The sequence below is a fragment of the Talpa europaea genome (assembly GCF_964194135.1).
Source record: "Talpa europaea genome assembly, chromosome: 10".
Taxonomy (NCBI): domain Eukaryota; kingdom Metazoa; phylum Chordata; class Mammalia; order Eulipotyphla; family Talpidae; genus Talpa; species Talpa europaea.
The window spans coordinates 111,007,152-111,019,976 of record NC_140077.1 but is presented as its reverse complement, the minus strand read 5'-3'; the positions used below and the strand labels follow the sequence as shown (position 1 = coordinate 111,019,976).

General features: G+C 36.6%; 1 protein-coding gene across 8 annotated transcripts in view; it reads right to left on the bottom strand.

The window, feature by feature from the left end:
- The window catches only part of INPP4B (inositol polyphosphate-4-phosphatase type II B), a gene marked incomplete at both ends in the record, with an annotated part of 278,348 nt that overhangs the window by 135,795 nt on the left and 129,728 nt on the right, over nucleotides 1-12,825 (bottom strand). For all 8 annotated transcript variants that reach the window (XM_084246365.1, XM_084246367.1, XM_084246370.1 and 5 more), the window contains 2 exons: nucleotides 455-602; nucleotides 11,344-11,416. In XM_084246365.1, the coding sequence (XP_084102491.1) occupies nucleotides 455-602; nucleotides 11,344-11,416 (221 nt within the window). The remainder of the gene's footprint in view (nucleotides 1-454; nucleotides 603-11,343; nucleotides 11,417-12,825) is intronic.

Sequence of the window (12,825 nt, the reverse complement as noted above, 5' to 3'; positions counted from 1 at the left end):
TTATTAGCAAGGTCAAAGCTCAAGTTTCTGGCTGGACACCCTTTATACAATAGAGACATAATGCAAGCCACAAGTAAGAGTCACATGTGCCATTTTAAACTTTCTAATTATCATATTTGAAAGTATTTTAAAAGCAGGTGAAATTAACTTATGAACAATTTATTAAACCAAATAAATCCAAAATGATGTTAACATTTTATGATGAAAAGTTTTTTTTCTTGTTTAGTGTTTAGAAAAAATTAGCATTCAAAATGTAGTGTGCCTTTTACACTTAACAAATCATCTTGGAGTGGATAAGTCAGATTTCAAGTGATTAATTGCCAACCAGGGCTAATGGCCGCCCTACTGCATGGTTTAGGTCTAGATGTTTATGTCAGCATCATACCTTAAGAAAAAAATGCTTTATAGAAAAAACAAACAATGTGAGAGATAATCATCAATTATCTTCTCTTACCTACACAAATCTTCTTTTATGTGAAGCGAGATCAATTCCTTGGGAATATGGAAGGAGAGGATGCTTTCTGACATCTGCTCCCGGATCCGCATCCACTTGTTGTCGGACGTGGGAAATCTATACAGCTTACACACTGGGTTCTTCAACACTGGGAAGGAAGGGAAAAATAAAAGACCAGTACTTAAATGATAGAAAATACGCACATAGATCAATAACTAACAAAATCTTGCATCAAGGTATTATTCTAATTATTGGTTTGAAAAGTTTTTTTTGTTTTATTTTTTTAATCATGATCAACTAGTGTATTTGAATTTCCAGGACTTTTCTTCTTAAATATTATTTTTTCAGAAGCTTCTGGGACAGTCTTTTTAAAATTAAAACATGATACCTCAAATGCCAATTCATAAATGTGGTAGCTCTGTTTCTCTAATTCCTTTCTCTTCTAGAAATTTTCTTAAAGAAAACTGTATAAATATAAAGTAATAATAAATAAAGAAGTATGTATAAATATAATAAAATACATGTATTTCTACATAACACACTTGTAAATAATATATTTTTGGGTTTTTTCCAATCTCAGTCAATTTTATCCACTTATATAGCAGGTGACAACTGATGTTATTTCAGAGGTTCTAAATGGCCCTACCACTGAAAATGATTTATTTCTTAAATGGACAAAAAAAAAAGGAGGATGGTTCATTCCTTGGCTTAAGTTCTATCACAGTTCAAATATTATGCATATTTTAGTGCCAATGAGTCAATAACCCATTTTCCTGAAACCACATTATGAGAAGCAAGGCAGGGAGACTATGGATAAACTGTGTAAATAGGATAGGTGAGCAGTGAGAGGAGAGAAGTAACCAGGTAATATCATCAAGAATTTTAATAGATTTAAGGGTATCATCAAGAATTTTAACAGATTTAAGGGAAAAGCACAGGATCAGGTATTGAGATAATAGTTGACATATTTTTGTGTGTTGAGGTTCTCCCACCACATTGGCAAGTCATATATTTCAGAGCAGAATGCTATTCCCATCAGCACTGGATATTGACTACCTTTGTTACACTCACATGCCAAAGCTTGATGAGCAGAAAAGTACCAGGTCAATCACTAGGCAAGTATCTATGATGATTTGACTCCAGTTTACCAATAAAGGTGATTAAAAGCAGAAGTTGCAATTGAAATGGATGTAAGGCTTTAAATAATGCCCAGCATGATATGTGACCAGGTCTCCTCAATGTAAAGGGTAAAATAACTGTTCAAAAATTTAGGGTTCTAGAAGTATATCTCACTCACTACTTGGGTAAACATACAACATCTTTCTGAAGATTAAAATGAGAACCTATTTACTTATTCCTCTATGATCTTGCATTCTTAGAGGTACAGTCTGGAAACTATCATTATTAGAATTGACACCATATTGGAAACCTTGCTTTCAAATATTCCATTTTTCAATGACCATATTTAAACCTCCCAGGATTCCCTACTCTACCCCCACAAGGAACTAGCCAGAGTGCTCACTTTTTAAAAGAACCGATAGAAGCAAGAAGATTGTAGACTATTTCTAGTTTATTGAGAGATGGCTTTTAAAGTCTAGAGTTGTATTTTCAAAGAAATGATATATTTAGCATAAATGTGATCATTAAGTTTTATAAATTAGATTATATCACAGATTCATATTTAAAGCTAATTACATTTATTTTACATGAAATATAGTTAGTCAATTAAATAAACTGAGGTTTCATTCAATTTTAGAGTAACAATGTTTCAGGATGTAAGAATCTTACTACAATCTCTGTTATCATGTCTCTCTACAGTTTGAGAAGAAAATAAAAGCATATAGTGAATTTAATATAGTGTTAGTCAGATTAAGCAATTTATAGGAGCTCATCAATTCTAATACAACTAACATGATCAGGAATATAAGTGCATTCTTTTATAGTAAGACAAAAATCTCAGTCTCTGAAATGTTCAAATTAACTCTTAGTAACCGAAATAATCAATTACTTAGTGTGTCTGTGTTCATGTACTGCTACTTCTGCATTTATTTTTTCAAGATTACACAGAATCTTTACATTTCCAAAAAAAATTGTCAAAAGTCTTTGGATTAGGGTCCTCCATTGTGGCACAAGGGGTTAAATCTCAGCACTATGAAGCTATAGGCAGCCAATGCAGTTTGAGTTCAACCCCCAACCAGGGAGCTAACCCACATGGTGCAGCTCCCCTCAGCAGCATATTTCAATCCTCCTGCTCTGCTCCCCACTCTGTCTCTGGTGAATCCTCTCACCCTCCTGCGCCTCTGGCCCATACTCCAGCTCTTGTATGCATAAATAAATAAAATAAAATTTTTAAAAGGTCTTGGATTTTTCTTGCTTTTTACAAAACAGTAATTATGTTTTATAAAATTTATATTTTGAATTATGTTACAGAGTATACAACTCTTCATTTTCTCTTTGGATCCCAAAATAAATCCTTCTACTTTAGTTTAATGTTATCATTTTAAGGTACTTCAATGTGTTCTAAATATAAGTCTTTGTTGAAAGAGCTTGAGCGGTTTGATTAATGAGTTAGGGAACACTCCTCTGACCACCTGGTACCTATCATCCAAGGTCTTTGTGTGGAAGCTGCTGTTTTTAAGGAAAACACTCAAGGCAGATCATTTAAAAATCAGATAACTTGATCAGCCAAAAACTTGCCAATCATCTTTATCTAACTCGTAATAGGGTCTGATCATTTGAAACTCATAGTTCTCCAAACATGAGTTGAATATAGACTAAATTCTATTTATTTATCAGGCTCTCAATGTGGATATAGTGGGATCTATTTCAAACAATGAAACAATGTTCTTATGAACACTATTTATGTATAAAGCAAAGTCACTTATCATGATTCCTAAAATACCATATTATGGAGTCTGATTTAAAAAATGAAAAAAAAAATAGGGCTTGACTTTTAAAGCTCATGTAAATCTGTTGCACTAGTTACAAGAAAAAGAAAAAAAGAATAGATAAGATGATCTCAACCAGAAATTCTTGCTGGGTTGATAGTGGGCAAATTTGTCATCCTCCTGGGGCTATGAGCAATAGGCTCATTGAACAATGGGCCCCAAATGATGAGTGTTCTGTCAATTTTTTAAGTGCATCTCCTATTATTGTGGCGAGATAGCCTCAACAATTCTCCACACGTTCCAGCCGTGTAAGTGATTCTCACTTTCAGCTCCTGTTCTCACTGGCGCCAAGTGCTACTTCAAATAGAAGGTGCATTTCTGAACAAGCAATAGGCTCCAGCCCAAAACAATAACTATGCAACATCTATTATAAGTTCCCTTTAAAGAACGTCTTATGTGTGTCCTCATCTTTTTTTTTCACTGTTTTTGCCAAAAAACAATTGCTAAAAATATCATATGATAGATTCTACCAAATGCAAAGCAACAGAGATATTTTGGATCACATTCTGGTCTTCTGGCGACTTAATAAGGGTAAAGCACTCAGCTGCTCTTGATACTGTCCCCCGGGGGCTGTCCCCAAAGGGGAACACTGGAGAAGAAAGTAAATGATAGATTTTTTTTTCTTCCAAAGTTGCAGCAAAACTCAAATTTCTGTATTGTTTCTCCTCGACTCTGTAACAGGATCTTTTTAACTAGGTAACGTGTCACCTGGCTTTCCGTGGGACTCAGTCATGGTGAAAGCCGAGCTGCTCCAATTCTGAATTATCTAAAGCAAAGATGACAAGGAAATGTCCCACAAAGCCAACAACTGACAACACATAAAACAGAGGGCCGCTCCTGCAACATGGGGCCGGGAAGATAATTCAGAGAGATAGCATGGGATGAATTTCTCTTCTCTGTCTGTGTTAGGGATGTCAGTGGATTGGATGAGGAATTTTATAAATTTAGACTCAGGGTAGAGGGGATCATCAAAAAGCTCAAATCACATTGTCCTTACTATATTTCTCCAGAGGAAACCCATCTGCGATTATGTTCACACGCTTTTTTCTTTCAGGAGGTGGTAGAAGTCACATATTTAAAAGGAATCTGACTTTATTGGCTTCAAGCTTTACAAAATCATTATTTTAATGTACTGCAGATTCTTGTAGAGAATCTATTTATTGTGTAGCTTTTAATTATGCAGTTGTTTAATAGTTTAATTATTCAGCAGAATGTACATACATTGCCTCTTCTCCAAATGGTGCATTACACTTACTAAAGATAAGTCTGTGTAATCCAATTAGATGCTGACACTCTCTCATTTATACTTGAAAATATTTTAGATTTATATACATCTTAAATGTAGGTTGGCTCTTTTTAAGATTGGATGAGAACTGAAGAACCCTAAATAGTAATCACTAAAACACTATTGGAAGCATGACTATAGAAAAGAGGATAAAAATACAGAAGAGGCAGTCAGAAAATACAGCAGAGAGATCTTTTCAAAAATAATAAAGATGAGGCTTTCTAGTCCTCCAAGTTCAACAGTCACATCCCTAAGACAAAATGGTGAAGGAAGGTCGAGGGGTGGATTTGGCCATGGTGGGGGTCTGGTATTCAGGGCTGTTTTTAATTCTGGCAAAGTGAATGCTGTTACCATAGTGACCTATTTATTGACCTCTCAACTCAGGGGCTACATGTTCCAGTATGAGTTCAATAGCATGTAGTCAAGGCTGAGGAGGGGAAACTTATCAAGGCAAGCCCATTTTCATCTTCCAGGAGTGAAGGCCCATGAAGATGTAATGGGGCGATGATGGTGTGAACATGTGGTGAAGTCCACTAATGTCTCTACCTCCTTAGAGAAGGCTATTATCCTATAACTGTCCCTTTACCTGCCCATGTTCCCCATCAGCACAGGACCTTGATGAAGGGGAAGCCCGAGTTGTCCTCGTTTTAGTTCTCATTTTATTTCCTACACCTTAGATTGGAAATGCATCCACCCCACTGAAATAAGCTTAGACCTTGCAACTCAGATGTTTCCCATCATTGTTTTTCCCCGGAGGAGAGCAATTAGGGCACCACAATTAAAGTGAGAGGTATAATTAAAAACCCCACTTCGAGGGCGAGCACCAGCATCCGAATGAAGAAAAAACTACAGCTGAGAGAAAGCTTTCCTCACATTTGTCCACAAAATGTTCACTCTTTGACTAAACCATCTGCTTCCCTTTATTTTTCTTCTAGTTTATCTAATGTGGGTAGTGGAGGAGGTAATCAACTTAAATCAGGAAGACAGTTGAAGCATTTAAAGGCATCTAAGAGAAGATTTCATTGATTACTAGATAGTGAAATTCACTCTTCCATTGAAACTCCCATAAATCTTAAATATATTAGTACATTGCAATGAAAATATATGGAAATTCTAAGAGACCAAGGTTAATGGACTCCATCACATTTATTAAAACAACAAAAGCAAAGAAATCTGGTGAATAAGTACAAAGGATCAAGGGCCAATGTTATAAACCATAATAGTCTCAAATTTCATATATCAGAATTAAAAACACAAGGGCAACATCTAGCTAAAATGGTGTGGAGAAAATACAAGGGATTATGTCAATATTAAATGATACCATCTGAAATTTGACAAGTAGCAAGTTTAGTACCTCATGGGCAAAAAGAAGAAAAGGGGAAAACTGGGGATTTGCTTTTTGACTGGAATTCATCACGACTCAAAAAGCGAGGAAACAATTTTTAAAATATTCTGAACTATAAATGTGGCCCCATTATTGTGCTCAGGTGTGTGTTTTAGTGAAAGGCAATTCAGATACATGGTGCTATGTAAGGCAGAAAAAAATCTAAACGAGAATTTGGTGGTAGGTTTTAAAGAAAATAACATTATTTTATTTCCAAATAGTTAAATTTGAACAACTTTCCATGGAGAGAATAACAATGCAATTTTCTATTCCCTGAAATATAAATAAATAATATAATATAATACACACATCCATTATCAGTGACTTGATAGGCATTTATTGAGTTCTTATTGTATCCTGGCCCTGGATATATGGAAATAAACAAGCAATGGTCCATCTTAAATAGCTCATCATCTGGCTTCTTTTGCAAACAATGGTAGTGGCCAAGGGGACATTATGCTGGTTGGGTCAGGGCTGACCACGGGCAGGCTGATGGACAAGACAATGATGGCGCTACAATCCCTGTGGCCCAGTGATGTGGCCATCTTGATGTCAATATTTTACTTGGGTCACAACTTAGGGCATCCCATGTTTCCCAAGTCTCTTGTGAGCACCGCGTTCCCTGTGCTTGCTTTCATCTTCTGTTGTTTTGCTCATCACACCCCCGAAGCACACAAAACCTGCTGCTAATGTGCTTTCACACAACTGAACTGCCCAACCAGGCATTTTTCCAGAATGCACACCCATTGTTAAATGACACGTGATTGTAGATGGCTTGACCCAATCCCGGGGAAAAGATCGAAGATATATAGTGACCTCTGCTGACCTATTTTGAGACAAAGTGGGTTATCTTGTAAGCAAGAAGTACAAACACCAGTGAATTTTCCACGTAGGAGGGGGGCTGATGGCAGCGAGGAAGCCCCTCATCTTTAGCTAAGTCCAACTTAAGGATATTAAAGCTGCCGGATAAGCCCTCTGTGAATGAGAAGGACAAGTACATGTGTTAATGCACAGCATGGAAGTGGTATTTAAGGAATATAAAGAGTAATTTCATGACTCAAAACGTATGGAACTCAACCAAGGAAGATGGTGCATCAGATCTAATGCTTGCTGACAGGGGAAATGCACTCAAAATCTGCAGATAATAGGAAACTGTGAGAGGGGCTATTAGCTCTTCAGAAGTGGCAGATGATATAAAGGTTCATGAGCAGAAGTAGTTTGCAGCTTTATGCTTTTACAAGGAAGAAGGAGAGAATTACAGCATCCAGAGAGAACTGTCTTCCTGACAAAACTTTTAAAAGGGCTATCATGGCTGGGGCCTTATTTATATTAAAGATAAATAGGTCTGAGGAAGACTACTGTCAACAATGAGATGATATGTGACTCTGTTTGAAATGGATCGAAATGAACACTTCTATGAAATATTTCATTAAAAGAATGGAAAAGAGCAAAAGCTAAATAATATTGTTATCTCTCAACTTTAAACCTTTGAGCACCAAAAATGAAGTTAAAGATCGTTCACGCCAATTTCATCATTTAAAAGAAATAGCATCCAGAGAGGCTGCCCCTGTTTGAGGGTCACCTGCTGGCATATCTCAGAGATGACCCCAGTTCTTCTGACAGCTTGTCCTGTGATCTTGTAATAATGGCACAAAAGCCTTTTACCATCCCACTATGGACAAGGTGCCCAGCGGCTGCACCTAAGCAGGACACAGGCCATCCTGACCTGTGCACAGAGCACTGCTCTGTGCTCAAAATTATCAGGTTCTTGGAAAGCCCATGACACATTTTTGCTTGAAAAACAGAAAAAAAATATGTTATGACTTTTCTGACAACCCAATAGATTTCTTACTCCAACCTCTTCAGTAACAAATACTTTCCTGACAGCCATTTTGCTTAAATGCATAAGCAAACAATGGAAGAGGTAAACCTATACTGTTCTAAAAACTTTATTCTATGAGTTACAAAGTTAGAAACTCACACTAAATAAGACCTTTGTATTTGTAAGATATACTGTATCTCCCAGTGTGCCCTGTTTCAGAGACTATAAAATCCAACAGCTGAAAGGAATTTGTTTTCCCACAGATGTAAGCTACTTCTCTATCCTGTGTAATTGTAACTCCTCCTCATTCTTTCTATGCTGTCCTCAATTCTCAACATGTACACTCGATGTGCAAGATGAAGAGGGCAAGAAAAAGGTGAGACCTTAGAGGAAAGCGCTTTTCTTTTTAGTCTTACAATAGGTAAGTGAATTTCCTGAATTATAAATGCAACCTCGAGATATAAATAGAAGAGTGAAGAGCTGGTGTGAGATCTGACATTCTCTTCCTCACTCAGTAAGTACTCCATAACTCACTTGAGCTGGCGAGTTCCGTCTAATACATAAGTACAAAGACTTCAGAGGATGCCAATAGCACCCTTTTGGCCTACAGATTGAAAAAAAAAAAAAAAAACCATGCAAGAATATAATGAATTAATTGCAGAGTTGCTGAGTTTAGATAGATAGATAGATATATAAATAGAAGACATAGTACACGTGGACTATATCATACATAATAGCTCCACCTACAAAAGGCAGTTTTGTATTTTAAACAGGAACATTTCATATAGCTGTAATCAAGCTTTTTGTCAAGACTTTATAACATTTGACTCTCATTTAGTCTTATTTTCCCCTAATATAAGAATGTTCAGGGCCTCCCTGGTGGCGCAAGGGATTAAGACACAACCTATGGAGCTGCATGCAGCCTCTGCAGTACGAATTTGATCCCCAGCCAGAGAGCTACCCCCATGGCACAGCAGACCTCTCCTGTCTCTCCCGCTGCTCCCCTCAGCAGTGTACTTCAGTCAATCTGCCTGTTCTGTTCTCCGCTCTGTCTCTGGTGACTCCTCACGCCCCCCCACATCTCTGGTCTGTACCCCAGCACTTGTATGCATAAATAAATCAATCTTAAAAAAAAAAAAAGAAAGAATGTTCAAAGAAAATATTTGTGGCAAATATCCCAGCTTCTGAGTGTCTGGACTAAGAACAATAAAAAAGATCTTTGGAAATAAGTGGAGTATCATCATCAAACTGTCACCTCCATGAAAGAAGAAAAACAATCACCAGTTACCTTTCGCTCCAGTAAGTAAGGGTATTTAAATTGCAGAAAGAGTTGCTTCCATCAATCCCATGCCAGTTGCCTTTGTCAGAGGGCAAGTTACACACTAGGGATAGCACGGCACCCTCGTGATCCGGAAGAGTTAGCACATATTCAAAACTCAGGACTGACAGATTTTATGGCCCAGATACTAGGAGGTGCAGATTTATTTTTCATTATGTTCCCTCTGCCTTTTCTTTCCTTGGAATATTTTCCAAAGGGAAGAATTTTTCCCTTTCTATTTGAAATGTACATTAAACCAATCAGCACTTAAAATGGCATTTGATTTCGTGAGCATAAAAACCTACAGGGTTCACAGTGAGTCACTGAAGATTATCTTGTAATTACAGTATAAATGATTGGGAGATCACCTGATTTATTCAAACTGTATTTAACATGAGTGTCGTGTCCCTCAATTTTATTTCTCAAAATTAAGTTTTAAGATAATCTATTTAATTTACTTAAATAGGATACATTAAAAAACTAAAAGTTTGACAACTGTTTTTTTTTTCTAAATGGAAAATTTGAGACAACCTTGTGAGCATACTTTAGATATTTTAACCACATGAATAACTTATCAGGTGCTTTTATGATACATGATTGACTATGTAATGCACACTCCATCCAATATTACAGCCTGCATAAAATAAGAACAGACTGTCATTTGGGCATAGACAGAAACAGAGCTGCTCCTCTTTGCTATCATCTTCTTTCAGTATCAGCGGGTGTCTTGTTGTTACATCTGTACATATTAACACAATGGACTGTCTTTCCTTTCTCCATTCCTTTTATCAGTGGCTTTCTGCAGGGAAAATCTACTAATACTTTTGGGATTATGAGTTAGTAAGTTTTTGAAGTCATTAATCTGATTATTATACTATCTATGTCAGAGCTAGAAAAAAATACTAAGGCATATGCTATTGTTAACACCAATTTGTTAATTAATGACTATTCAGTAATAGCACAGCTTAGTAACTAAGAGTAAAGGACTTAGGACCAAAACTGGATTTAAATTCTGGACTTTACTATGTGACTTGCTATAGTAGGTGACCTTGAGCAATTTGCTCTTCTATAAAATGGAGACAATGACAGAGTCTTTTGCATAACAAATGTCAGAGGATTTGATAAAACAAGGCAGGTAAGGTATCTGGCATATTGCCTGTCAGGAAAGCGGTCATTATTTACTTATTATTAGTATTAATGGCTGATAGTTTGCATTATCATTCAAAAGTTAGTTGCATCATTTATATATTTTAACTGTACCCACGTCTCAACTTTAGTCACAAGGTCATCATGTAAGACGTTGTTTGGTGCCTTGATGAAATTAAAATATATGCCTATGAGTGACCCAGTATACACATAGACACTCAGGAAGATACAAAGGCAAGTTTGAATTTATTCTACTGAATCCATATATACCTATTACCCTAACACCTTGATTTTGGGAGTTCTATAATAGAATATTGAGCTAATTAAGTGCTATCTTCCAATATGCTTGTTTCAGATAACCATGTCCAACAGCTAGAATAGAGTCTATTTGTTTTGCCACAGAGCTAAGGTATTTCTTATGGAACTGTCAAGCTTGTACCCACTGCTGCCAACTCACAATTGCCACTTGGTCTTCTAAGTATTCATAACTGACTCTGAGAATGCTGCCCAGATTCAGTATTGAGTACACAGGAAATGAAACTTTGTTCATATAGGAATGTAACTGATTTTTATCAATTGATTTTATAACTTGCCACTTTGCTGAACTCATTTATTGCTTCAATTAGATTGTCAGTGAAGTCTTTCAGGTTTTCTATGTCTATTGTCATGTCATCTGCACATAGTGCTAGTTTTACTTCTTCTCTCCCAGTGTGGATTCCTTTTCTATTTTCTCTGTTGGATAGCAGTGGTAAAAGTGGACATCCTTGACTTGTACCAGATCTTAGTGGAGAAGTTTTCAGTTTTTCACCATTGAGAATGATGTTAGCTGTGGGTTTGTCATATATGGCCTTTACTATGTTGAGATATGTTCTATGTATCCCCATTTTTGAGCATGTTTCTCATAAATGAATGATGAATCTCATAAAGTTTATGATCCAGTGAATATCAGGCACAGGACAAGTAAGTTTCCAAATTGAGGTACATACCTGAGTTCAAAAAAGGTAAGTTATCTTTTCCACTCACACTCTCGGGGGCTGTGCATTCACATACTAGGGAACACTAGGAAAGAATGAAATAAAGCATATTTGAATATTACCTCAATTAAAAAAAAGAAAAGACTCAAAATAAGAACTAAGCTCTTTTATCTGCAAGACTGTACATATGGCTTCAAAAAGTTCTGAATAAAACATTTTTGTATACACGATTTTCAGCTTTACCTTTACTATACAGCTTGTTTAACTTGTGATTATTTACTACATTTATATAAGGTATGATTGCATTATGTAATTATACCTTTCAACTCCAGTTAAAGACTGCTTAGGAAAGAAAGGAAAAAGTAGGAAAAGATTATCTTCAACATGCCTGCAACAGGGCCCTGATATAGAAACCTACCCTTGACAAGGTGAATGGTCTATTTTTTCATCTGAGATGATTTTGGATCAATAAAAAGCAGAGTTCTTTCTAGATTTTTAGTAAAGATAACTTTAAATAAAAGATAGAATATGTTGCAGCATCTATTTACACAGGGCAAAGTGATTTTATTATCCCCAGCCAAACAATGCAAGGGACCATTTGTAAATAAGCTGATCTCCAACTTATCAATTGCTGGATTGCTTCAGCAATGTATAAATAAGCTGTCCCAGAGGCCATGAATCTACTCATACATGGTTAATAACAGATTAATTTCATAAACCTTTATAGAACCAACACTTCTCTGGACAGACAGAATGAAGAGATGCAGAAGAGGATGTCACCATCCTCAGTTCCTACTGAGTGAGCTGTGCGTGGGAGAGTGAACCCAGACAATCTGCAGGAGCATGGGACTCTCCCTCAACTTCCTATAAAACTAACAGAGGAAGCAAAGCTCTCCTGGCCCACGGGGAATTGACAAGGGATTTGTTTTCACACACAGACAGAGGCCAACATCTGTCTCTTCAAAAAATTTCCTTCCATCCTTAACCAATAAACAAACAAATGAGTGAATAAATGAAGGGGAAATGGACAGGGGTCTGGTGAAGGAAGAGAGTGGATTTTCAGAGCAAATACATCAAATATAAACAAATAATTGCAAATAAAAACAAAACAAACAGAAAATGTCAGAACATTCTTCAGTTGAGGAATTCTATGGGAAACAGCTCACAAATGCCCCAGAGCCTGGGGGGTGAGGGTGGGGGTGGGGTCAGACCAGCAGGAGGGGCCATCAGAATTGTATGGGCTAGTTCCTGAATGTCCGGGTTCTCTGTCTCCCCTCCACCCTTCCACCCTAGGCATGAGCCACTTTGAGAATCATGGCCAGTGAGGTCACAGTGAATGATGGAATCTACATGACCCTCAGGGATTTTGAGAAGGAAGACAAATAATTGAAAATATTGATTTAGATGATACTTTCTCTATTCTAAAGTCCACTCCTTTTTTTTTTTATCATAATATGCATCATATTACTCAGGAAATTTCTCGAATGGAAAACA